This window comes from Hesperophylax consimilis, chromosome 17, assembly GCF_061612785.1.
Source record: "Hesperophylax consimilis isolate HC1 chromosome 17, BYU_Hcon_1.0, whole genome shotgun sequence".
Taxonomy (NCBI): domain Eukaryota; kingdom Metazoa; phylum Arthropoda; class Insecta; order Trichoptera; family Limnephilidae; genus Hesperophylax; species Hesperophylax consimilis.
Window position 1 is genome coordinate 13,221,908 of NC_142852.1, and position 24,188 is coordinate 13,246,095.

The 24,188-nt window shown below is 36.0% G+C and overlaps 1 protein-coding gene across 1 annotated transcript; it reads left to right on the forward strand.

Annotated features, from left to right (window-relative positions):
- The first annotated feature begins 5,461 nt into the window (after window positions 1–5,461).
- Window positions 5,462–7,196, forward strand: LOC149416027 (uncharacterized). Its single transcript, XM_089641854.1, has 4 exons — window positions 5,462–5,528; window positions 6,565–6,714; window positions 6,867–7,049; window positions 7,168–7,196. The coding sequence occupies exons 1-4, from the start codon at window positions 5,462–5,464 to the stop codon at window positions 7,194–7,196; spliced, it is 429 nt and encodes a 142-aa protein (XP_089497980.1).
- Window positions 7,197–24,188: the final 16,992 nt, after the last annotated feature.

A 24,188-nucleotide genomic window follows, 5' to 3' on the forward strand; every position in this document is an offset into this window, starting at 1 on the left:
TTGAGGGTGTTTCAAAATGCAACATAGAATGGTGTCGTTTGTTGCAAATTTTACAGTTAGACTGTGTTTTACATTCACCGAATCTATGCAACTTTAAACAGTTAAAACATCGATTTAACTCTTTAATCCGATTTTTCCTTTCAATTGGAGACATTTCATGAAATTTAGTACATTTATAAATGGAGTGATTTTCTCTGCATATAGCGCACAAGTCAGAGCTAAGACTTGCAGTCAATAAGGACTTTCTCGCAACCGACGACTTTAGTTTAGGTATGTTCGTAGTGATTGGGTTTGATGCTTCAAGAATTCTAATTTGATTGTGTAAAAATTCAAATAATTGAGATGTCTCCGGTAATTTTGTTCGCATAAGTGAAGTTTCGAATTGTCGTCTGGTGTCTTGATCCAAACATCGTACAATTATGTGGGCAACAAAGTTACTAAATAAGTTTTCATGTTTCATTGCATTCAAGGCAGATAAATTCTCTTGAAAAGTATTTAAGAGATGAGTTAATCCATTTATCGATTCATTAGGTAAAGGTTTAAAATTCATCATCTCATCTACATAAAATGTAAATAAAAATCTACTATCTTCATACTTCTGCAGTAGAATATTCCAAGCTATTGGATAATTTTCGGAAATTAAAGGTAATGTTTTTACTAAATTTAATGCGGTTCCCCGCAGTAACGATATTGAATGGTGGAATTTTTCAATGTCTGTGTACATCGCATTATTGTGTACTAAGCTCGCAAATAATGCATGAAAACTATGAAATAAAACTATCCGGCTCGAAGGACCAAATAATGTAATCGCAAGGCGAATCAAGAATAGACTGTAAAATTATTTGCAGAACTTGATTCTAATTTAATGTTTAAATTCTTACGGTTTTCTTTTTCAGATAAAATTTCAAAATACAAGACATCCAATTCCCCGGAAACTGTGGTAATCTCCGAACAATCGCCTGCCTTGTCTGATTCGATTAATATAGCTTCGATTTCATTATGTAATGATTCTATTTCCTTGAGCCACTCAGAGACTTTGTCACAACGGCTTAAAAAGATTTCCCTTTTCTTCTCATCTTGGTCTAAAAAAGGAATCAATTTATGTGTAATTTGAATTCTTGCTAACATACGATCTCTACGAGCCTTCAATATAGCGACCTTCTTATCTGCCATTTTGCTCATCAATTTGTAAGAATAATGATTTTACACAGAAAACAGCCAATACGCAACGACAATAATAATTTTGAATCTAATGAATTTAATTTCTAATTCAATCCGGCTCGAAGGACCAAATAATGTAATCGCAAGGCGAATCAAGAATGGACTGTAAAATTAATTGTGAACTTGAAGTTGACACAACGATGGTTAGAGATGGTGAACAGGGAATAAGGAAGGAATCCGACTTACCCCTTTGATGTTCGTCAACGATGTTGCTGGTTGGTTTCACTCACAGGAGATGATTTATTGCACACGCAACTTCCACAACATCTGGGTTGGGTAAGAAACACACTGATGGGAACCGAATATATTCACTGCACAGTATTCTACCCCGAGTTGATATCAATAAAAGCACTGATCATAAAGAGATGTTCCTCAAACCGGCTTCATCAATAAACTGATTTGACAGTTAAGTTTATTGTTGTAAATGTCACACAAACGTGGGTATTGTCGGATAATGACAGGTACTTGTAGGTAATAGGATGGGAAAATATCAAGGACAATTTTAAAGGAAGATTGTTGCGTCAACATACATCTTATAAATATTAGTTAAAGAATAATAAATTTAAGTCTTAATTATTATTGCTACAGCACTAGAAGTTATTCAAATTCTTCTGCAAGGGTTTCATATAATTTCCATAGCTTTGTCGTCAGCAAACATCATGGAAAATGCTGGTTAAATCTGAATAAGGTACTTACATGATGCAATTCTGGAGAGGTTAAATGAACTTGTTTGATATAATCGTGGCTTTGTTTAACAGTTTCTGCATCCTAATACGTGGTATAGTATTGCGTCAGAATACGGAGAGGTCTGAAAAGGAAAATTAATTAAATTATTAGCCAATGAAGTACATTCAGGAATCGGGAACATTGTATCAAAGAACGAGAGGTCAGTACCTGTATTTAACAACGGGTTCAGGTCCTTCTTTCAATTGGTGGAGATAGACCGGATATTTTATGATGACTGGAAGATTAAGCGTTTGCAACGCATTCTTTTTTAATCCCAAAAGTACCGTATTTTTGCTTTCAATCGCGAAATGACACCCACAAACAAACGTATTTCTTGCTGATTCTTGCTAGCACCGGATTATCGAATCCGTCTGAGCAACCTTTAACACAACACGGCATTAATTTATTACCTTGAAGAATTCTAGCAAGCAACCTTATTTTTAGATGGGTGAAAGAAAATTCAAAATATTCACGCTAAAAACTTCAACTGACTTCAACTTTCGAAATGGCGTCTTGGAAATTACCGTTATTTTTTATCGGAGCATAACCCATGCTTAGCTTCTCTTTCTGTTACACAAGTCGCTATGGTAGAGAGCGAGAGATCAAACTACAATTTTTGCTCTGAGCCAATGAGATCTGAGCTTTCAGCCACAACAGCTTTGTCTATAAGAATCTGGGTTGGGGATAATTCTTCCCATCAGGGTTACAAGGTCAGACGGGAGTTATACGCCCCTGGGCTAGAGGAAACTAAAAAAGGCGCGACCATAGACAATTAAATATTAATTCGTAGCCTACCCCATTCATTGGACTAAAACATTATTTAAAAAATAAAAATGTTTCAAATGTCGAAATATTCCATCACAACAAGAAAGATCTTTAACCCTAGAAAGATAGTCTGCGTAAAATTTACGCATGCGTTTGCGAAATATCGCTCTCTCTTTCTAAATAGCGCGAATCCATAGCCGTGCGTTTAGGACATGTCATTTGTCACTGAGAGCTGTCATGTAGTGTAAGTGTCGATAAGGTAAGTGTCACCTGTTTTGAAATATAACGAACGCCTGAGTCAAAATTACGCATGATTATCTGTTACGTTACTTTGATGATAATATGTGCCAAAGCTGTTTGTAACTGATTTTTACATAACCATATAATATGTTTCTAATATAAGATATATTGCTAATTGTTGCTTTTGTACTAAAAAAGACTGATTATTGTAGTAAAAAATAAGTTTCGTATGAAAGAGTAAGTGTTCAAAAATTTCGTTGATTTATAGAAGAAGTATAAAGTTTTTTTTTCTTTTTTAAAAATAAAGGAGTATAAGTAAACTATCTTTAATATAAATATTCTTAAATATGTGTTAATAAATAATCACATAAAATTTATTGAAATAAATAAATAAACCTCGACCTGCAGCTGCATAAAACATATGCGTCAATTTTACGCATGAGTATCTTTTCCGTACTACACAATATGATTATCTTTTTAGGGTTAAGACAAAGTGCTGTCCTGAAAAACGAGCTTAAAGTATCTTTCTTTAGTGCTCATTTTTTCAGGACAGCGCAAGTAATGTAAAATCTTGCTCCAAGATGAACAATCAATCTGTCTAAAAAATAATCTACGATTACTTGAAATTTGAAACTCTTTAAATAAAGGATTTGATTTATCATTAATCGGAAAGGGTTGTTACTGAGAAATCATTTTCAACGTTCATGTTCGGGTTCTGTGAAAGTCCTATTCAAATTCTGTAAGTATATATTCATAATTTAGTAGCTTGACAGAACTGAAATAATAACAGAACTTGAAAAAAATCTTTCATAGAACATGAAAATTAATTTTGAAATTTGTAGAATAATAAAAATTCTTCTAAACAGACCGTCATTTAGATTATCAAATATGAAATATGAAGACGTGCTTTTTACGACGTAATCGAATTATGTAATTTCTCTACTTTTAACAGAAAATTGAAGAACACAAAATTTTTAATTTCGTTTACTTAGAATTACATTTATACATTTATACTAAGAAATTAAATTCAAGATCATTATAAGTCATGAATTCTTTATCGGAAAATAGAATTTCTTTGTCCTGCTAAAAAGGAAGTCACGATTCTTTTATGTTTTGAATAAAATATAATTTTATTCATTCATTTTTTTTCTTGGAAAATGATTAAAATATATTGAACTACTACTAGGAGAGGAGTTTTTATCGTAGCCAGTAAAAGAACCGGGCATTTTCATGTGGTACTTTCACGATTCTTTTATGTTTTGATTAAAATATAATTTTATTCATTCATTTTTTTTCTTGGAAAATGATTAACATATATTGAACTACTACTAGGAGAGGAGTTTTTATCGTAGCCAGTAAAAGAACCGGGCATTTTCATGTGGTACTTTGTACTTTGGACAAATCAACATAATACCTTGTTCCGAAAAACTCAAAAGTAGTTTATACTGGGACCAAGAATTAAATACTTATGAGCTATTTACAACCCCCCCCTCCATGGAGTCGAATAAATATTGGCGTTAATTACTTCCTTCAGATTTTTTTTAATAACTGCCCCTACATGGATTTGAAAAATTACTGTGGGGAAGCAAATATCGGAATTTTTTGTTGGGAATTACCTTTCACAGAAAACTTTTATGGAAACCCCTTCTCTAACTTGACTCAAGTGAGTGTTTTGATGAATTTTAAAGGAATTTTGACCCATATGTGTAAAAAAAATGTACAATGGACAAAATCGGAATCGTTTGACCTAAATATTCGATTAGAAACGATTTGATTTCGTTTTTCTTGTTGTGATTTTTTTTAGGTTCACGGATTTCTCACTGTTAATAGATTGAAGATATGCTAGCGCTATAATATTTATAAGACGCAAGTCGAAAGAAGTTGTAATGTTCTTAAAGGCCAGGTTCATGAAAACTATATTAATTGTCTATGACTTCATTCTTGTCTATGCATAACCTATATATTTTTTGACATGTGCTTTCTTCTCCGACAGTCTTTCTTCCTGTTTCTAAACTTTGTTTATCCCGCCCTGTTAAACTTATTATCCCATGCATGTGATTGTATTTGGTAAGTAATAATACTTTAATTCATCGTATTAATTTTGGTATCGGCCGTTCTTCCAGTTTAGTTAGGGAATCTTTGGTCGTTTTGTCACAGCAGAATGTTTAAACTGTCAATTTGACATGTACATATTATTAGATTATAATAACAAATGCATTTTTTTTAAATTACAACAAATATACGTATTACAGATGTTTTATTACAGATGGATTACAACGGAATGGCGGTAGACAAAACAGTTAATAAATAAAAGATTTATCCAAGATAAAACGACGTCTTTCTCAACCATTGTCAAAACTTCGAGGTTTTTTAATGTGTAATTTTGCTAAGACTTAAGAAGCCAAATTTTAAAAACTGATTTATATTAGAATTTCCTTTACAACTTTTATCTGTTTCAGATATATTTGTTTGGGGTTAAACAAAATACCAAACTCTACCAAAGCAGACCATGGATCTACTGAAGCCAGATACTATATCCATCAAGACGGAACCAGGGCTCCAGGAAGAAGGTGGAGGTGAAATTCCATTTTCGAATTTAGATTTCGACCTCCCAGCTGTAAAGAAGGAATGCTTGCAATATGCTGATAGTTCTCAAACAGCCAGTTAGTTGTATTGCATACGTGTAAAATATAGAACCTTAATTTCGGGAACTGGGTAAAAATGACTAACTACTCGCTGCGTTGGACCTACATATATAGCCCAGCTGGCGGCGGTACTAAATACACGAGACCGCTGGTAAACTACGGGTCACTCGCTTCAGCGAGATTCTTCTGGTAGTTTCGATGGCGCTGGAATTATGCCTAGGCAATAGGCTAGAACCTTCTAGGGAATGCGCGAAATATACATAGTCCAACTCGCAAATTATTGTCGTAGGTAGCTCGCTTGGACGTCGCGAATAGGTAGCTCTTAGAAAGGTAGCTGGTAACTATTTACATTACGCGATGAAATTTGTTGCGTAAAATGTCTCGTACATTCTCAGCCCATGCGTTTTAAACTGGTCGGCTTTCTGGAATACTCTAGCAGTATTGATCGCTACAAATTCATGAATATCGATTGAGAAAACACTATCCCATTGATTTAAAACACTCTACTTACGGTGCTCTAGAGCAGCGTTTTTATATCTTAAAGACGTTCCCTCAAGCGGACGTCTGAGGTCATTTTTATCTGATTACCTTTAAATTTCCATCCAAATTTTCGCTTCTACATTGTTGATCATTGGTATAAAAAAAATAGTCAATTTTTCCAATTAATTTTTTTTTCGTTTTATATCAATGGTAAGAAGATACAGGGCTGCCCCCATGTGGGTACAATTGGAGTAGTTTGCTCCGGCGTCGAATATTTAGCCTAATATTTAACACATGGCCCTTTATATTATTTTTGATAAATACAGCGTTACAAAAAAACACAAATCATCATTTTATCGATTACAGTGATATCCTGTCTTGGCGTGTACTAATTTATACTGTGAGGGCAGCCAAAATTAAACTCGCGCCAGGCGAGGTTTGGTTCGAGGCTGGCCATGCAAAAATACAATTTATTTTTTTGTTCCAGGAATCAAAAATGTGGAGACAGTTACCATAAACGCGGATCTCGGACCCCGACAAGTTGAAGCGGGGCTTACTTATATGAAAATTGACATAGACCTTCCGGATATTAAAGAGGAATGCTTAGAACGCTTTGGAAGAATTACCAAGGCAGCAGGTAAAACCAATTTTCATTCTAAACTTGAACAATACGACCTCTCCTATTTTTTTAACGTTTCTAGGAACTTACTTCGCTTATTTACTCTTAGTTTAGGAAATAAGGTTAACCGAGTCATTTTCATCGATGTTATTTTTCAAATTTGTCGACAGATCTTAAGACGCATTTTGTGGTAAAAGGATACACTCCTCCCCATCGCAACAACTACTTCTCTCCCAAGTCAAATTTTGCAATGAACGTAAGCTCCCATGTAAGAGAAAAACCTTTTTCTTGTTCCAAGTGCAACTATTCAACAGCTCAAAAGCGATATTTAAAGAGACACATGCTGACTCACAGTGGAAAAAAACGTTTTACATGTTCCTTGTGCAACTATGCATGTTATCAAAAAAGCGACCTTAACGGACACATACGGATTCACAGTGGAGAAAAACCTTTTTCATGTTCCGTGTGCAGATATGCGTGTTCTCAGAAGGGTCAGCTGAAGAGGCACATGCTGACTCACAGTGGAAAAAAACCTTTTTCATGTTCAGTGTGCACCTATGCATGTTATCAAAAGAGCCACCTAACGAGCCACATGCTGACTCACAGTGGAGAAAAACCTTTTTCATGTTCCGTGTGCAGCTATGCGTGTTGTCAGAAGGGTCAGCTGAAGAGGCACATGCTGACTCACAGTGGAAAAAAAACTTTTTCATGTTCAGTGTGCAACTATGCATGTTATCAAAAGAGCCAACTTACGAGCCACATGCTGACTCACAGTGGAGAAAAACCTTTTTCATGTTCCGTGTGCAGCTTTGCGTGTTGTCAGAAGGGTCAGCTGAAGATGCACATGGTGACTCACAGTGGAGAAAAACCTTTTTCATGTTCAGTGTGTAACTATGCATGTTATCAAAAGAGCCGCCTAACGAGCCACATGCTGACTCACAGTGGAGAAAAACCTTTTTCATGTTTCGTGTGTAGCTATGCGTGTTGTCAGAAGGGTCAGCTGAAGATGCACATGCTAACTCGCAGTGGAGAAAAACCTTTTTCATGTTCAGTGTGCAACTATGCATGTTATAAAAAGAGCCACCTAAAGAGCCACATGCTGACTCACAGTGGAGAAAAACCTTTTTCATGTTCAGTGTGCAACTATGTATGTTATCAAAAGAGCCACATAACGAGCCACATGCTGACTCACAGTGGAGAAAAACCTTTTTCATGTTCCGTGTGCAGCCATGCGTGTTGTCAGAAGGGTCAGCTGAAGAGGCACATGCTGACTCACAGTGGAGAAAAACTTTTTTCATGTTCAGTGTGCAACTATGCATGTTATCAAAAAAGCGACCTTAACGGACACATGCGGATTCACAGTGGAGAAAAACCTTTTTCATGTTCCGTGTGCAGCTATGCGAGTTGTCAGAAAGGTCACCTGAAGAGGCACATGCTGACTCACAGTGGAGAAAAACCTTTTTCATGTTCAGTGTGCAGCTATGCGTGTTGTCAGAAAGGTCAGCTGAAGAGGCACATGCTGACTCACAGTGGTAAAAAACTTCTTTCATGTTCAGAGTGCGACTATGCCCGTTGTTAACAGGGTAACCTGAAGACACACATGCTGACTCACAGTGGAGAAAAACCACCTTTATGTTCAGAGTGCGACTATGCAAGTTATCAACAGGGAACTAAAGAGACACATGCTGATTCACAGTGGAGAAAAACCTTTTTCATGTTCCGTGTGCAACCTATACACGTTATCGAAAGAGCGACATAACGAGCCACATACTGACTCACAGTGGAGAAAAACCTTTTTCATGTTCCGTGTGCTAGATGCCTGTTGTATAAAGGGTCAGCTGAAGAGACACATACTGATTCACAGTGGAGAAAAACCACTTTTATGTTTGGAGTGTGACTATGTCAGTTATCACCAGGGTAAACTGAAGAGACACATGCTGATTCACAGTGGAGAAAAACTTTTTTCATGTCCCCTGTGCAACTATGCGTGCTATCGAAAGAGTCAACTAAAGTTCGACATGCTGACTCACAATGGAGACAAACCTTTTTCATGTTCCGTGTGCAAATATGCGTTTCGTCAAAACGGTCAGCTTAAGAGGCATATGCTGATTCAAAGTGGTAAAAAACCTTTTTGATGTTCAGAGTGCGACTATGCATGTTGTAAACAGGTTTACCTGAAGACACGCAAGCTGACTCACAGTGGAATAAAACCTTTTTCATGTTCCTTTTGCAACTATACATGTTATAAAAAAAGCGACCTTAACGTACACATGCGGATTCACAGTGGAGAAAAACCTTTTTCATGTTCCGTGTGCAACTATGCATCTTATAAAAAGAGCAAATTAACGGGACACATGCTGACTCACAGTGGCGAAAATCCTTTTTCACCTTTCTTCCGAAACTATGCATTTTATCAAAAATCCGACCTTCATGAACACATACGGATTCACAGTGGAGAAATACCTTTTTCATATGATTTAAGATTTTTTTCACGACCAAAAGTATTTTTGTTATTTGTTTTTGGGGGATTATGCCATGTTGCGCTAACTCCTTCTTTAGACAACGTTTAAAAAAAATATACGTTTATGTTAGCTCAGAGGGTTGGAGCTGGCAACACGGGACCACATCCTCATACATAAGCTCACATTTCACCACAACCTCAAATAACACATCTGCCCTGATGATGGACACTGCAATGCTGTTCGAAACTTTGGCTAAAGAAGGAGTTAGCGCAACACGGCATAAAACCCCAAAAACAAATAACAAAAATACCCTTTTCATGTTCCATAAGTCACATATTAATGTTTTTTTATTTATTTATTCATTTGGGAAATCGACAGTTTACATTTAATCACTTTGTACATAAGTGTTATTTAGTAAAATAAAACCAATTATGGATTTCCTCCTTGTGACTTTAACTGAGACAACGTAATTTAAGTTTGTGAGAAAGAAATATTAATTTAAAAAAATATACCAATCAAAAGATTACATAAAACGAAAAATTTACGAAACAATACATTTATACCCATGGAGAGAGGTTGTAGATAAAAAATAAATCATAGTAGAGATATAAACAATAGAGACATAAACATTATTCGTTTTGCTTTGATCAACACTGAATAGGACACAAGAGCGTGTTGAACGCGCAGGTACATTGAATGGAATCTTGTTTAGCAAACCCTGGGCATGGAATATTATTTTAACTACTTTATACAGGAATAGTGCCTAATAATTATGATGCCTCCGTACACTCAGTCAATCAATTTTAAAGTATGAAGCTGCCCCCGTATAATTATTAAATCTTACAAATGACTTTTACCAAATATATTTTAGGAATTCGTTTTGAATTGCTTCGATTTTGTTTATGTGGATTTTCTAAATTGGAGACCAAACAACTGATGCACACTAAGGGCTGCCACCTTTCAATAACAGTAGACCCCGAATTTTAGAAATATATTTTTTTTATTTAAATAAAACTTGTTTTGTACGAATTATTTGATTAATGCAAAATGTTGTGGAAAATTACCATTGGTAATGTTTTTCCCTTGAGACATTGTTGATTTGCACGGATCGAAGCTTCTCAAACCTTCCATTTTTTCCATAGATTCAATATTTTACTGAATTTTACAATCATTCAGATAAAACTGTTATTTGGTAACTCCTTGCCAAAACAAAAACTGTTCTGAAAATTCGATAAAATACTCTTTGAGATGTGTGTATTACAAGTCAACATATCTATTTCTAAATAAATAAATTTTGATATCAAAAATGCCAACAGGCTTAAAAAAAAACTTACCCGTGTATTTTCATTAAAAAAGTATTAAAATTTACGAAACTCGGAATTTTGAAAACACGTTTCATCACTCAACACTTTTTAAAATTAAAGTACCACTTCACTTTTTATTGCTTTTATATAATTTTATTTTAAAATTGAGGGTTGAACTTTGATATTTTTATTTCACATGTTTTCAATCACCTAAATTATTCAAACTTTTACCTCCGTTAACCATTGATTGTATAATCTGATTCTAAAAATATTTACGATGCACATATGCCTAAAGCATTTGTATAGTAAATTAATATAACTTCTGTTTATTTCCTGTAAAATTTAATGAATATTTTTCAATTTAAAATTAGTGTTACGCATAACCTCAAAAAATTCTGTTTCTTCCAAATCGTGACGATAAAATCAACGTAGAACTTTAAATTAACTGGTTAATATAACATAATTGATCAATTTGTTAAAACAAAACGGTATAACCACCAATTTATACTATAAATTTTGAAATTAAAACACGCTAAAAACTCGATTCCTTTCGTTCCCGCACGCAAATATAACTGACATTTTGTAAATATTAGGGATGTGCTGTTTAACTCAAATAGACGAATTACGAATCGATTCGAAATTCCCTTGCGGGGCTTTTTGTCCCGCGTTCGTTTTTTACAATTAAATAAAACAATATAAAAACCATGGAATTTATTTACATGACATACCGGTTTCGCTTTGTTTATTGGAGTGCAAAATTAAACTTCTAATAAAAATATTTATGCGCACGAGTAATTTATTATTACTTTAATATATATTAAATTATTTTTTATACAGAATTTAAGTAGAACGAATCTTGTTAATAACATAATATGTAATAACATAATATATAAAAAAAATCGGAAACACTTAAAAATTATCGCATATCTTCATATATACTTGCTTTGGAAGCAATGTTTTTAGAGTGAAATATATCGACAGAGCAAGTTTCATTCCCCGCACGATACAATATCTAAGAACTGTATATAAAAATTACAACATTGAATGGAGCATGGAGTGTAGTATTGTATTTATTGGGTACATTGTAATTATCATACTCACTATGCAATGGCAATGTTCGTTGATAATTTTAAATAATAATAAAAAAACATAAAATAAATTAAATGTGAAGACATTCCCCATTTTAGAACAGTTAAATCTTCAAATTAAAAAAGAAAATAAAACATTTTTTAACTTATTTCCACTTGTTTATTTTACCAGTACCGGTTTCGTCCTATTATGGATATCTTCAGGCTGGCAATTGAAATTCTTTTGTTACAGAATTTATACAAAATTAGGTACACAATGTCAAGGTAGGTACATATGTTTGGGTTATTAAATTATAATGGTTCTTTAAGGTTAATATGTCATAAATAAGAAATAATAATATAACAATGGTCACTACAGCAGAATAATCGATAATTTAGTAAATAAAATAATGAATTTTCCTGCATACCACGCAGGACAATCCGGAAGAGAAGAATCAAACTGTATAAAAGAACACCTCCTTAGTTGGGCAAATCAAAAAGTGGGGGGGGGTTATGATCTATTGAACATAATTTTGCATTTACCAGAAAACGAAAATTATTTCCACAAAGATAGAGATGTCAAAACTCTTAACGTCTGTAACAAAGGATCAGAAGATTACATAATTAAATTACACAATTGTTATTTAAGGTAAATAAGTCACGAATAACAAAATGTTCAATAATCATCAATACATACATCACAAATTACTTAGAATAAAATATTTAATATAAATCTTCGTTAATGCCATATTATAGCCAAGCCTAATTAAAAAAAAATGGAGATAAAACAACAAGAAAATAAACACGTTAAAAATAGGTACATTCATAATAATAAGACCACAACGAAATAGCTAACATAACCATCGGGACGTCCTGTGCGAAGGATACCAGAATTTAAAAAAAGTATGACTTATTCGAGCCATAAGAAAAGAAAAAAAAATAATGTTATCGTAGCAGATCAAAAAAGGTTCGTGTCTCCATCATCAGAAGCCTACATGAATGATCACAACAGTAATAAAAAAATTGATTGAGTTCGTATTTTGTGACAAGAACATACTACACCAAAAGCAGCCGACAACTAAGATATGTTTAATCCCAAAAGTTTTGACACATATTGCGTTAGGAAAAATATTTGACTGAAAAACGTTAACAACACTTGCCATCAAAAGAAGAAACTTATAAAAGCGAACCCACAACAAATGCCTGAATACTAAAAAATACTAAACCAAAAAATTTAAAAACAAGCCTGTAACAAGATGAAACGAATTATTGGTTTTCAGAAATATATAAACATTATGTCGCTAGATTCGGAAAAGTAACTACTGAAACCGTGACCATGCTAAGGACCGTGATCGTTCTAATGTACATAAGTCACACAAAACTACTTGAGAGTTGATAGCAGGTGAATTGCAGGCAGCAGTTCTAAAGATAATTGAATACAACGTTGATAAGAAACACGCATTAAACAGACTAAGTAATTCAAATCTACGCAGTAGCAAAGTTTTCCTCAAGAGAACCACGACGGGCGGTCGAGTGACGAAAACATATCATTATAATGTGCAAAGCAGGTACTGGGCCGCCTGGGGGAGGGAAATATATGCACAATTAGCCATCCAGATGATAACAATCAACAATAGATGATCAGTCACGACAAGCAGAAAACACTGTAACCCTGTCCACTCAATATGAGTATTCAGTCAGATTTATTTATATTTGATAAACTAATAAGATTCCTTTCTGCGCACAACAAGGTCACCGCTCTTAATACACCATACCTGCGAAACTAAAGGCAGGTATGATAATATTTAAAGCATGGTTCTACGCAGAGTGGTACCTCACAGGTTTCACAAATAAAAATTGTTCTCTTTTCAACCCTGTTGCGGTCGGCACACCAAATGCACCGGAGGCGCCGTTTTTTATTTACTGGTGGAGGTTGTATGTCGTTTGTTTCAGTCTGTAAGTCAGTGGTCATGAAATGAGTCTTTGGGAAGTGGTTACCAGGGCGGAGGCGGGAAGGGTTGGCAAACTTGTCGTTCACTACTACTCGTCTTGCCGGCGTCCGTAGCTGTGCCAACAGGAGGTGCTTTTCCGTCAACTGCGACACAAGCGACGTCCTGAGCATCAAAGTAGTTACCTTCAATGAAGACGATTGCCGATACATCACCATAGAGTTGTGAATACTCACGTTGAGCAGACGCTTGAACATCTTGTGGTGCCATTTCTGGCACCTCTTGCGTTCAATTAAGTAGGGTTCCAGCATCTGATCTTTTTTGTCAACACCTCCCATGTATTTATTGTAGTCTCTGACAACTTTTGGTTTACATATATTCTACCTACCCCTGGAAGGTCCAAGTTCCATTTCTGCGCCATGGTAGGTCGATATAGTCGTCACCTTCTTCTAGTCTTGCCACGATAGTACGGCGACATCACCAGCGTGGCGACCGAAGTAATGTCCGTCAGCCATGTCGATACGACTGAATTCTGGTGGAACATTGGCACTATTAGTGCGCAATGTCAGTCTGTCTTATTTCGCTTGAGGTACCTAGCTAATAGAGGAGCAATTGTCCATCCAAAGCTTATTCAATAGTGTTTTATAAGCCTAAGCACTGTGAATGTGGATCTCAAAACCCCAGGTGTTGAATCTACAGCAGTTGTTTTTCCCGAATAAACAAAGAACGACCACAGATAGCTAGTCACGGAATCACAAAGTTCAAAACTCTTTAATCCGAATTTAGCAGCCTTTGTTTTAATGTATTGCTTCATACCCAATTGACCTTTCCATAATGTTAACGACTCGTCAATTGAAATATTTTGGCCTGGAACATAAAGTTCTTGAAATTTGGTATTCAAGTGAATTATTATAGGCAATATTTTCGAAAGCCGCATGTCTTCAGGACAATTGTACCTACGATCGTTGTCGTTGTAGTGTAAACACCTCACCAACTCACCGTACCGCTTGTAAGTAATTAATTTTCTAAACACATTAGTTTTCACCAACCAATGAGTTGAGGAACAAGAATTTATTGTTGGCATGCGAATGGCCGGTCAGTGGTTGAGTGGGCATAGCGCTTGGGTCTCACCCGAGCGTCGCGTGTTCGATTCCTCGGCTGGCTAAGTCCTCCATCACAACACAAGCAACATTTTCGGCTTTCTGTGGTGGTAGTAGGAGATTTTCAAACATTGTTGGGTTATCCGTGACCCGGGAATATTTGTCTTTCTTTTAAAAAAAAAAATAAAAAAAAAAAAAAAAAAATTCCTAGCATCATGAAAAATGAAAACAAAATTAAAATTTCATGTCTGTCAGTGTTCCTCCATGTAAGGCTTAGATTGTCATGACGCCGAGCGTCCATCGCATATTTGTTCGTCTCTGCTACAATAAAATCAAGAATCTCATCAGTCCATATAGCTCGAAATGCGTCATAGATGGTATCATACTTAGAGGTAGGCCCTGACATCTGGGGCACAAATGTTTCCTTTTGACCGGCATATGTACTTATGCCAGCCCAAAAGAACTCCGATGCGTTCTCACTATCGGTCAACAAATGATCACCGGTATCCGAAATTGGGGTCATCCACTTCTTCACCATCTGCCTCAAGTGTTGGCCGATGATCAGAACGTGCTGGCAACGGTGCACCTCGCGCTTGGCGAATGCGCCCACCGCGAGCCATACGGGTCATTTGTGCCCGAGATAAAGCCGAGAGCTCGGGAGGTACCTGGTCATCCGTCGCATAAACCTCAGTTTGTAAATTCCCGGATACCCAGGTATCTCCCACTCCAACAGGACGTGCCCTCCGGCGGCGTTGCTGGACAGCAGCCCGGACGATGTTGCTGCCTTCGGTCCCAACACCGTTTCCGCGGGTGCGTCTGTTTCCGCGGCCGCGTCTACCCCCCCGTGACGCCTCCAGTGGAACAAGGAACTCGAAATCTAAAAATAATGGTAGAAGTTATAGAAATTATTACTTTTTGTCATATTTTGTAGAAGTTTATGTAAAATAATAATAAATAGATAAAAAAGTATATAAAATGTACCTTCTGCGTAGCTGCCATCCACTTGGCCAGCAATACCGCCACCGACGTCTGTCATCAATTCTGAAAATATAACAAATTATTAGAATGCAAGTACATAAATCGATATATACATATCTTAAAAAATAAATATAAATGAATTTACGTTCTGCATGGCTGCCTCCCGCCTGGCTAGTACCGCCGCCACTGACATCTGTCATCAATTCTGAAAATATATCAAACTATTAGAATGCAAGTACATTTCTCGATATCTTCATAAGAAAAACTATGCTTTATGTTACGTATTTATTACTGCAATATTTTTACTGGCACTCATACCATCGTCCGTGGTCTGGAAAACTACTTCCATCATCCCCACATCCATATTCCTTGCGTAAAATGATGACGCCTGTAAATAAAGCAAATATATTATTATATAATTATTCACCGCATTATTTCAAGTGCAGTGTGAAATAAAATAAATAATGAATACCTCTTCGAAATCATCAACCGGGTTGAGGATTTCTTTCCCACTTGCCTCTTCGTCATCTTCTTCGCTGCTGGTACTTATCATTTCTGTTTCGAGAAATTCCAGCAACTCGGTTGGTGGCTCTTCCTCCGTTGCGCAATTCCATAATTTCCTAATGTAATTGTCACAATAATGAGTTTTATGTATTATTCTATCGCTGAATTTTGGTAACCAAAAATCTTTACAGTTAGATACCTATTTATTATTTCTGTATGTTATTTTTTTTCTCCAATTCATTATCAATATTTAATATTATTACGATAGTACATAAAAAAATGATTATAAGCAATCATTATTAGCCTGAAATATCCATTCAAACTGACAAGAATCGAACACGTTTAAATATAGCATATAATAATTTGTTATCTTTTGTGCTATGCATAAAAACCTTGTCTTATAAACTTTAGTTTGATATTAAAAAAAAAGATTATTATTAAATTTTAAATTTAAAGAAATTTTAGATAAAGATAATGCACAATAACGATAATATACCTACTTTATAAAATATAATTAAAATTACAGTTACAAAATAAATAATTAATACCCACCAATCTTCGAATAAATTATCGATTCAATTTTGGTTGGACCCCTCACTAAATTATGCAATTCAGAAATTTGGTACATAAAACATATTTCGACATTCGAGTTGACATTTTAGAACAATACTTTGTAAATATATAAAAAGTCATTACTGTGTTTCGTGAATATTAAATGTAAATATATGCTTCCACTTTTTACATAAAAATATTCATAAAATACACGGAACTCAATTACTAAAAATGGATTTAAAAATGCGTTTGCGGCGATTTAGCATTTTTTAAATTTTCTATAGATAATTATTGCATTTAAATCATCAAAACCTATCAAATATAACATAAATACGTATATAATATATTGATTAACAAATACAAGTTTACTTACGTAGACATTTCGTCGTATTTTTTTGTTAAAAACGGTTTTTTGTAAATTCAGGCGCACACACTTCACGATTGTACTTGTGAATAAACGGCGGGAAACAAAACGGTCACTTTGATTCAAGATAGTAAAATATCTATGTAAAATAGCTTCAATATTTCAAAGACAATGACAAGCACTATTTTGTTCTCTTTCTGACATAAAAGAAATAATTCATTTTTAGATGAGAGGAAAAGAGATATATGCATTATAATAATGTGCGGTCGTTCTGGGACAAATATGGTCTTAGGAGAGTATAATGCGCGCACGGCATTTGGGACTGTTTGGGTCTTAGAAGGTCACAATGGTTAATAGATTGAAGATCTGCTAGAGGTATAATATTTACAATACGCAAGTCGATAGAAATTTTAATGTTCTTAAAAGGCAAGGTTCATGGAAATTATTTCAATTGTCTATGACATCATTCTTGTCTATGCATAACCTATATATTTTTTGACATGTGCTTTCTTCTCCGACAGTCTTTCTTCCTGTTTCTAAACTTTGTTTATCCCGCCCTGTCAAACTTATTATCCCATGCATGTGATGGTTATTGGTAAGTAATAATACTTAAATTCATCGCTATTCATTTTGGTATCGGCCCTTCTTCCAGTTTAGTTAGGGAATTGGGCGTTTTGTGACAGCAGAATATTTAAACTGTCAATTTGACATCTACCTTTTATTAGAACAAATTACAAATGCATTTTTCATAACAGTTAATAAATAAAGAATTTACCCAAGATAAACGACGTCTCTCTCAACCTTTGTCAAAACTTCAAGGTTTTCTAGTGTGCATTTTTGCTAAGACTTGAGAAGCCAAATTTTATAAACTGATTTATATTAGAATTCCGTTATAACTTGGTTCTGTTTCAGATATATTTGTATGGGGTTAAACAAAATACCAAACTCTACCAAAGCAGACCATGGATCTATTGAAGCCAGAGACTATATCCATCAAGACGGAACCAGGACTCCAGGAAGAAGATGGAGGTGAAATTGCATTTTCGGATTTAGATTTCGGCCTCCCAGCTGTAAATAAGGAATGCTTGCAATATGCGGAGAGTAATCAAACAGCCAGTTAGTTGCATTGCATACGTGTAAAATATAGAACCTTAAATTCGGAAACTGGGTAAAAATGACTAACTACTCGCTGCGTTGGGCCTACCTACATAGCGCAGCCGGCGGCGGTGGTAAGTACGCGAGTCCGCTGGTAAACTACGGGTCACTCGCCTCAGCGAGATTCTTCTGGTAGTTTCGATGCCGCTGGAATTATGCCTAGGCAATTGGCTAGAACCTTCTAACGCAGTCATACTCAACCTGCGGCCCGCGGGCCGCATGCGGCCCGCCGAGCTATTTTGTGCGGCCCTCAATACATTTAATATCAGGAACATGATTTGCAAAATCTGGCATTCTATATCACGTTAATTTGAGATTAATTGTGACTTTGACGTACAGACATTGAACCCGAAGAGGATAGTATAAGTATAATATACTATCTATATAATATAATATGGTATAAGAGTGTTGCTACTGCACACTATAACTGCACACGCTAGATCTATCTCTAAAAAACAAAGATTTGACAGACAAATATGCGCGCAAATAATTTTGCTCGTGGCAACACATAAATTTTTGACAGTTCCAAAGTTAAATGGTTACCAGTGTTACTAACAACGAAGGCTACTAAACATAACAAAAACCTCTTGAACTTATCTTTATATATCTATTTGATATAATATTTTTTGCGGCCGGAAATTTTCGAAAATGGAATTCCGTAGCTACCCTCCCCCCCATGGATTTCTAAAAATTGTTGTGGGGAATTACGTATGATGTTTTTGGCTGTGCGGAATTTTTTTTCAGTGAAGTTCTGTAACAACCCCCCCCCCCCCATGGATTTCGAATAATAAAAGGGGGAATCAAGCTCACACCGTTGGCAACACTGACCAGTATAGTGTTGCAGCCCGCGTAGCTTTACAAACATATGAATGTGGCCCGCAGAAGAAAAAGGTTGAGTATCATTGTTCTAACGGATGCGCGTAATGTACATAGTAAAGTATTGTCGTAGGTAGCTCGCTTGGACGTCGTGAATAGGTAGCTCTTCGACAGGTAGCTGGTACCTATTTACATTACGCGATGAAATTTGTTGCATAAACTGTCTCGTACATTCTCAGTCCTTGCGTTTTAAACCGGTCGGCTTTCTGGAATACTCTAGCAGTATTGGTCGCTACAAATTCATAAATATTGATTGAGAAAACAATATCCCATTGATTTAAAACTCTCTACTTACGGTGCTCTAGAGCAGGGTTTTTATTTCTTGAAGAAGTTCCCTCAAGCAGACGTCTGAGGTCATTTGAATCTGATATTGAGCTTTAAAACTTCCATCCAAACTCCCGTTTCTCCATTATTGATCAATGGTATCTTTATTCGTATTTTTTTTTTTTTCAATTAAAAAATGTTTCCTTTTATATCAATGGTACGAAGATACAGGGCTACCCCATGTGGGTACGATTGGAGCAGTTTGCTCCGGGTGTCGAATATTTAACCTAACACATGGCCCTTTGTATTAATTTTCATAAATACCGCGTTAAAAAAAAAAACACAAATCATCATTTCATCGATTAGAGTGATATCCTGCCTTGGCGTGTACTAATTTAGACTGTTAGGGCAGCCACAATTAAACTCGCGCCAGGCGCCGTTTGGTTCGGGGGTGGCCATGCAAAGATACATTCTATTCATTGTCCTTTTTTATTCCAGGAAGCATAAATGTGGAGACAACCATAAACGCGGATCTCGGACCCCGACAAGTTGAAGCGGGGATTACTTATATGAAAATTGACATAGACCTGCCGGATGTTAAAGAGGAATGCTTAGAACGCTTTGGGAGAATTACCAAGGAAGCAGGTAAAACCAATTTTCTTTGTAAACTTGAACAATTCGGCCACTCCTATATTTTTAAAGTTTCTACGAACTTACTTCGCTTATTAAATTGTCTACGATCAAATTTATACAACAATTGTTCGCAACATACAAAACCAACAACACGGATTTCTACAAAAAAGATCGGTACTAACAAATTTGGTAAATTTCACGGAATATTTAACGAGCAATATGGACAATAGAAACCAAGTAGATGTAATCTACACTGATTACTCTAAGGCCTTCGATAAAGTAAACCATTTCATTTTAATTAAAAAATTAAGTCAAATAGGCATCCATGGTGATTTACTTCGGTGGCTCACTTCATACCTTCGGTGCAGACTTCAATGTGTATCAGTTGCGGGAACTAAGTCCAGTTTCTTTTCCGTGCCCTCCGGTGTACCTCAAGGTTCTCATTTAGGGCCATTATTATTTAATGTGTATATTTATGATATTCACAAATGTTTTTTACATGCCAATTACCTAGCATATGCAGACGATAAAAAAATCTACTTAGTTATCAAATCAATCGAAGATTGCATTAAACTTCAAGAGGATCTCAATCGTCTTTTTAACTACTGTGAATCAAATAAACTTGTAGTAAATACCTCAAAGTGCAATAAATTATCATTTACACGTAACAAAAATAAAATTTCCTTTGATTATACATTAAACGGGACACAAATCAAAGAATTAGATTCTATCAGAGACCTTGGGGTAATACTGGATGTGAAATTAAACTTCATTCAACACACTGATGCAATCATCAACAAGGCCAACAAAATGCTAGGATTTATAATACGTTTAACGAAACCTTTCCGCAACCTTAAGACTCTATATTCCCTTTACACAGCGTTCATCCGTCCCCACCTAGAACACTGCACACCGATCTGGACTCCTTTTTACCAAGCCCACATTGAAAGAATCGAAAGAATTCAAAAAAAAATTTTTAAACACATTAATTATAAACAAAACTTACATTTCTCAAATTACGCCGATTCTATTAATTACCACAAATTCAACTCACTTCATACACGACGTTTGGTTTTTGACCAAATTTTATTATTTAAAATTCTTAACAATGGCCTCGACTCACCAGAGCTAATGAATTTAATAAATATTCATATTCCAACAAGATCAACACGGCAATCCTATCTGTTTCATTTACCTACATGTAGAACTAACTTTAGAAAAAATTCACCAATTCCACGTATATGTGCCCAATATAATACTAAATTTCAAAACATAGATATTTTTAGCAATACACTTCACAAATATCGAATAGAAGTAACTCGTACGATCGAAAATTAATACTATAGTATGGAATGTATCCAGAGCATCTCCTATCCTCATCCTAAATTCCTATTCCTCCCCTCCTCACCTAAAATATATATAAATATATATATATTTTTTTTATGCAATAAAACTCCATCTCCAATCAATATTAATATAGGAGACTTTTTTGGCTTGACTGTTTTTAACATGTATATATTTATATTTGTATTTTATGTATAAGCTGTTTGTCTCTTACCTTTACCAATAAATAAATAAATAAATAAATTTACTCTTAGTGTAGGAAATAAGTTTAACCGAGTCATTTTCATCCGTGTTATTTTTCAGATTTGTCGACATATCTTCAGACGCATTTTGTGGAAAAAGGATTCACTCCTCTCCATCGCAACTACTCCTTTCCTTCCAAGTCAAATTTTGCAATGAACGTAAGCACCCATGTAAAAGAAAAACCTTTTTCTTGTTCCAAGTGCGACTATTCAAATGCTCAAAAGCGAAATTTAAAGAGGCACATGATGACACACAGTAGAAAAAAAACTTTTTCATGTTTCGTGTGCAAATATGCATGTAATCATAAGGGAGACCTTACGAACCACATGCTGACCCACAGTGGAGAAAAACCTTTTTCATGTTCCGTGTGCAGCTATGCGTGTTGTCGGAAGTGTCAGCTAAAGAGTCACATGCTGACTCACAGTGGGAAAAAACCTCTTTCATGTTTGAAGTGCAACTTTGCAAGTTATCACCGGGGTCACCTGAACAGACACTTGCTGACTCACAGTGGTGAAAAACCTTTTTCATGTTCAGTGTGCAACTATGGATGTTATCAAAAGAGCCACCTAACGAGCCACATGCTGACTCACAGTGGCGAAAAACCTTTCTCGTGTTCCGCTTGCAACTATGCGTGTAATCAGAAGAGTCAACTGAAGAGCCACATGCTGACTTATAGTGGAGAACAACCTTTTTCATGTTCAGTGTGCAACTACGCGTGTTATCAGAAGGGTCAACTGAAGAGCCACATGCTGACTCACAGTGGAGAAAAACCTTTTTCATGTTCAGTGTGCAACTATGCGTGTAATCAGAAGGGTCAACTGAAGAGCCACATGCTGACTCACAGTGGAGAAAAACCTTTTTCATGTTCCGTGTGCAGCTATGCGTGTTGTCAGAAGGGTCAGCTGAATAGGCACATGCTGACTCACAGTGGAGAAAAACCTTTTTCATGTTCAGTGTGCAACTATGCAAGTTATCAAAAGAGCCACCTAACGAAACACATGCTGACTCACTGTGGAGAAAAACCTTTTTCATGTTCGGAGTGCAAATATGTAAGTTATCAACAGGGTAACCTGAAAAGACACATGCAAACTCACAGTGGAGAAAAACCTTTTTCATGTTCCAGGTGCAACTATGAATGTAATCGAAAAGATTATCTAAAGAGCCACATGCTGACTCACAGGGGATAAAAACCTTTTTCATGTTCCTTGTGCAACTATGCATGTAACCAAAAAAGTCTCCTTAAAATACACATGCGGATTCACGGTGGAGAAAAACCTTTTTCATGTTCCGTGTGCAACTATGCATGTTATCAAAAGACGACCTAACAAACCACATGCTGATTCACAGTGGAGAAAAACCTTTTTCATGTTCCAGGTGCAACTATGCATGTTATCGAAAGGATAATCTAAAGAGCCACATACTGACTCACAGTGGAGAAAAACCTTTTTCATGTTCCGCTTGCAACTATGCGTGTTATCAGAGAGGTCGACTGAACAGCCACATGCGGATTCACAGTGGAGAAAAACCTTTTTAATGTTCCGTGTGCAACTATGCATGTTATCGAAAGAGTGACCTAACAAACCACATGCCGGTTCACAGTGGAGAAAAACCTTTTTCATGTTCCGTGTGCAACTACGCGTGTTATCAGAAGGGTCAACTGAAGAGCCACATGCTGACTCACAGTGGAGAAAAACCTTTTTCATGTTCCGTGTGCAGCTATGCGTGTTGTCAGAAGGGTCAGCTGAATAGGCACATGCTGACTCACAGTGGAGAAAAACCTTTTTCATGTTCAGTGTGCAACTATGCGTGTAATCAGAAGGGTCAACTGAAGAGCCACATGCTGACTCACAGTGGAGAAAAACCTTTTTCATGTTCCGTGTGCAGCTATGCGTGTTGTCAGAAGGGTCAGCTGAATAGGCACATGCTGACTCACAGTGGAGAAAAACCTTTTTCATGTTCAGTGTGCAACTATGCAAGTTATCAAAAGAGCCACCTAACGAAACACATGCTGACTCACTGTGGAGAAAAACCTTTTTCATGTTCGGAGTGCAAATATGTAAGTTATCAACAGGGTAACCTGAAAAGACACATGCAAACTCACAGTGGAGAAAAACCTTTTTCATGTTCCAGGTGCAACTATGAATGTAATCGAAAAGATTATCTAAAGAGCCACATGCTGACTCACAGAGGATAAAAACCTTTTTCATGTTCCTTGTGCAACTATGCACGTAACCAAAAAAGTCTCCTTAAAATACACATGCGGATTCACGGTGGAGAAAAACCTTTTTCATGTTCCGTGTGCAACTATGCATGTTATCAAAAGACGACCTAACAAACCACATGCTGATTCACAGTGGAGAAAAACCTTTTTCATGTTCCAGGTGCAACTATGCATGTTATCGAAAGGATAATCTAAAGAGCCACATACTGACTCACAGTGGAGAAAAACCTTTTTCATGTTCCGCTTGCAACTATGCGTGTTATCAGAGAGGTCGACTGAACAGCCACATGCGGATTCACAGTGGAGAAAAACCTTTTTAATGTTCCGTGTGCAACTATGCATGTTATCGAAAGAGTGACCTAACAAACCACATGCCGGTTCACAGTGGAGAAAAACCTTTTTCATGTTCCGTGTGCAACTACGCGTGTTATCAGAAGGGTCAACTGAAGAGCCACATGCTGACTCACAGTGGAGAA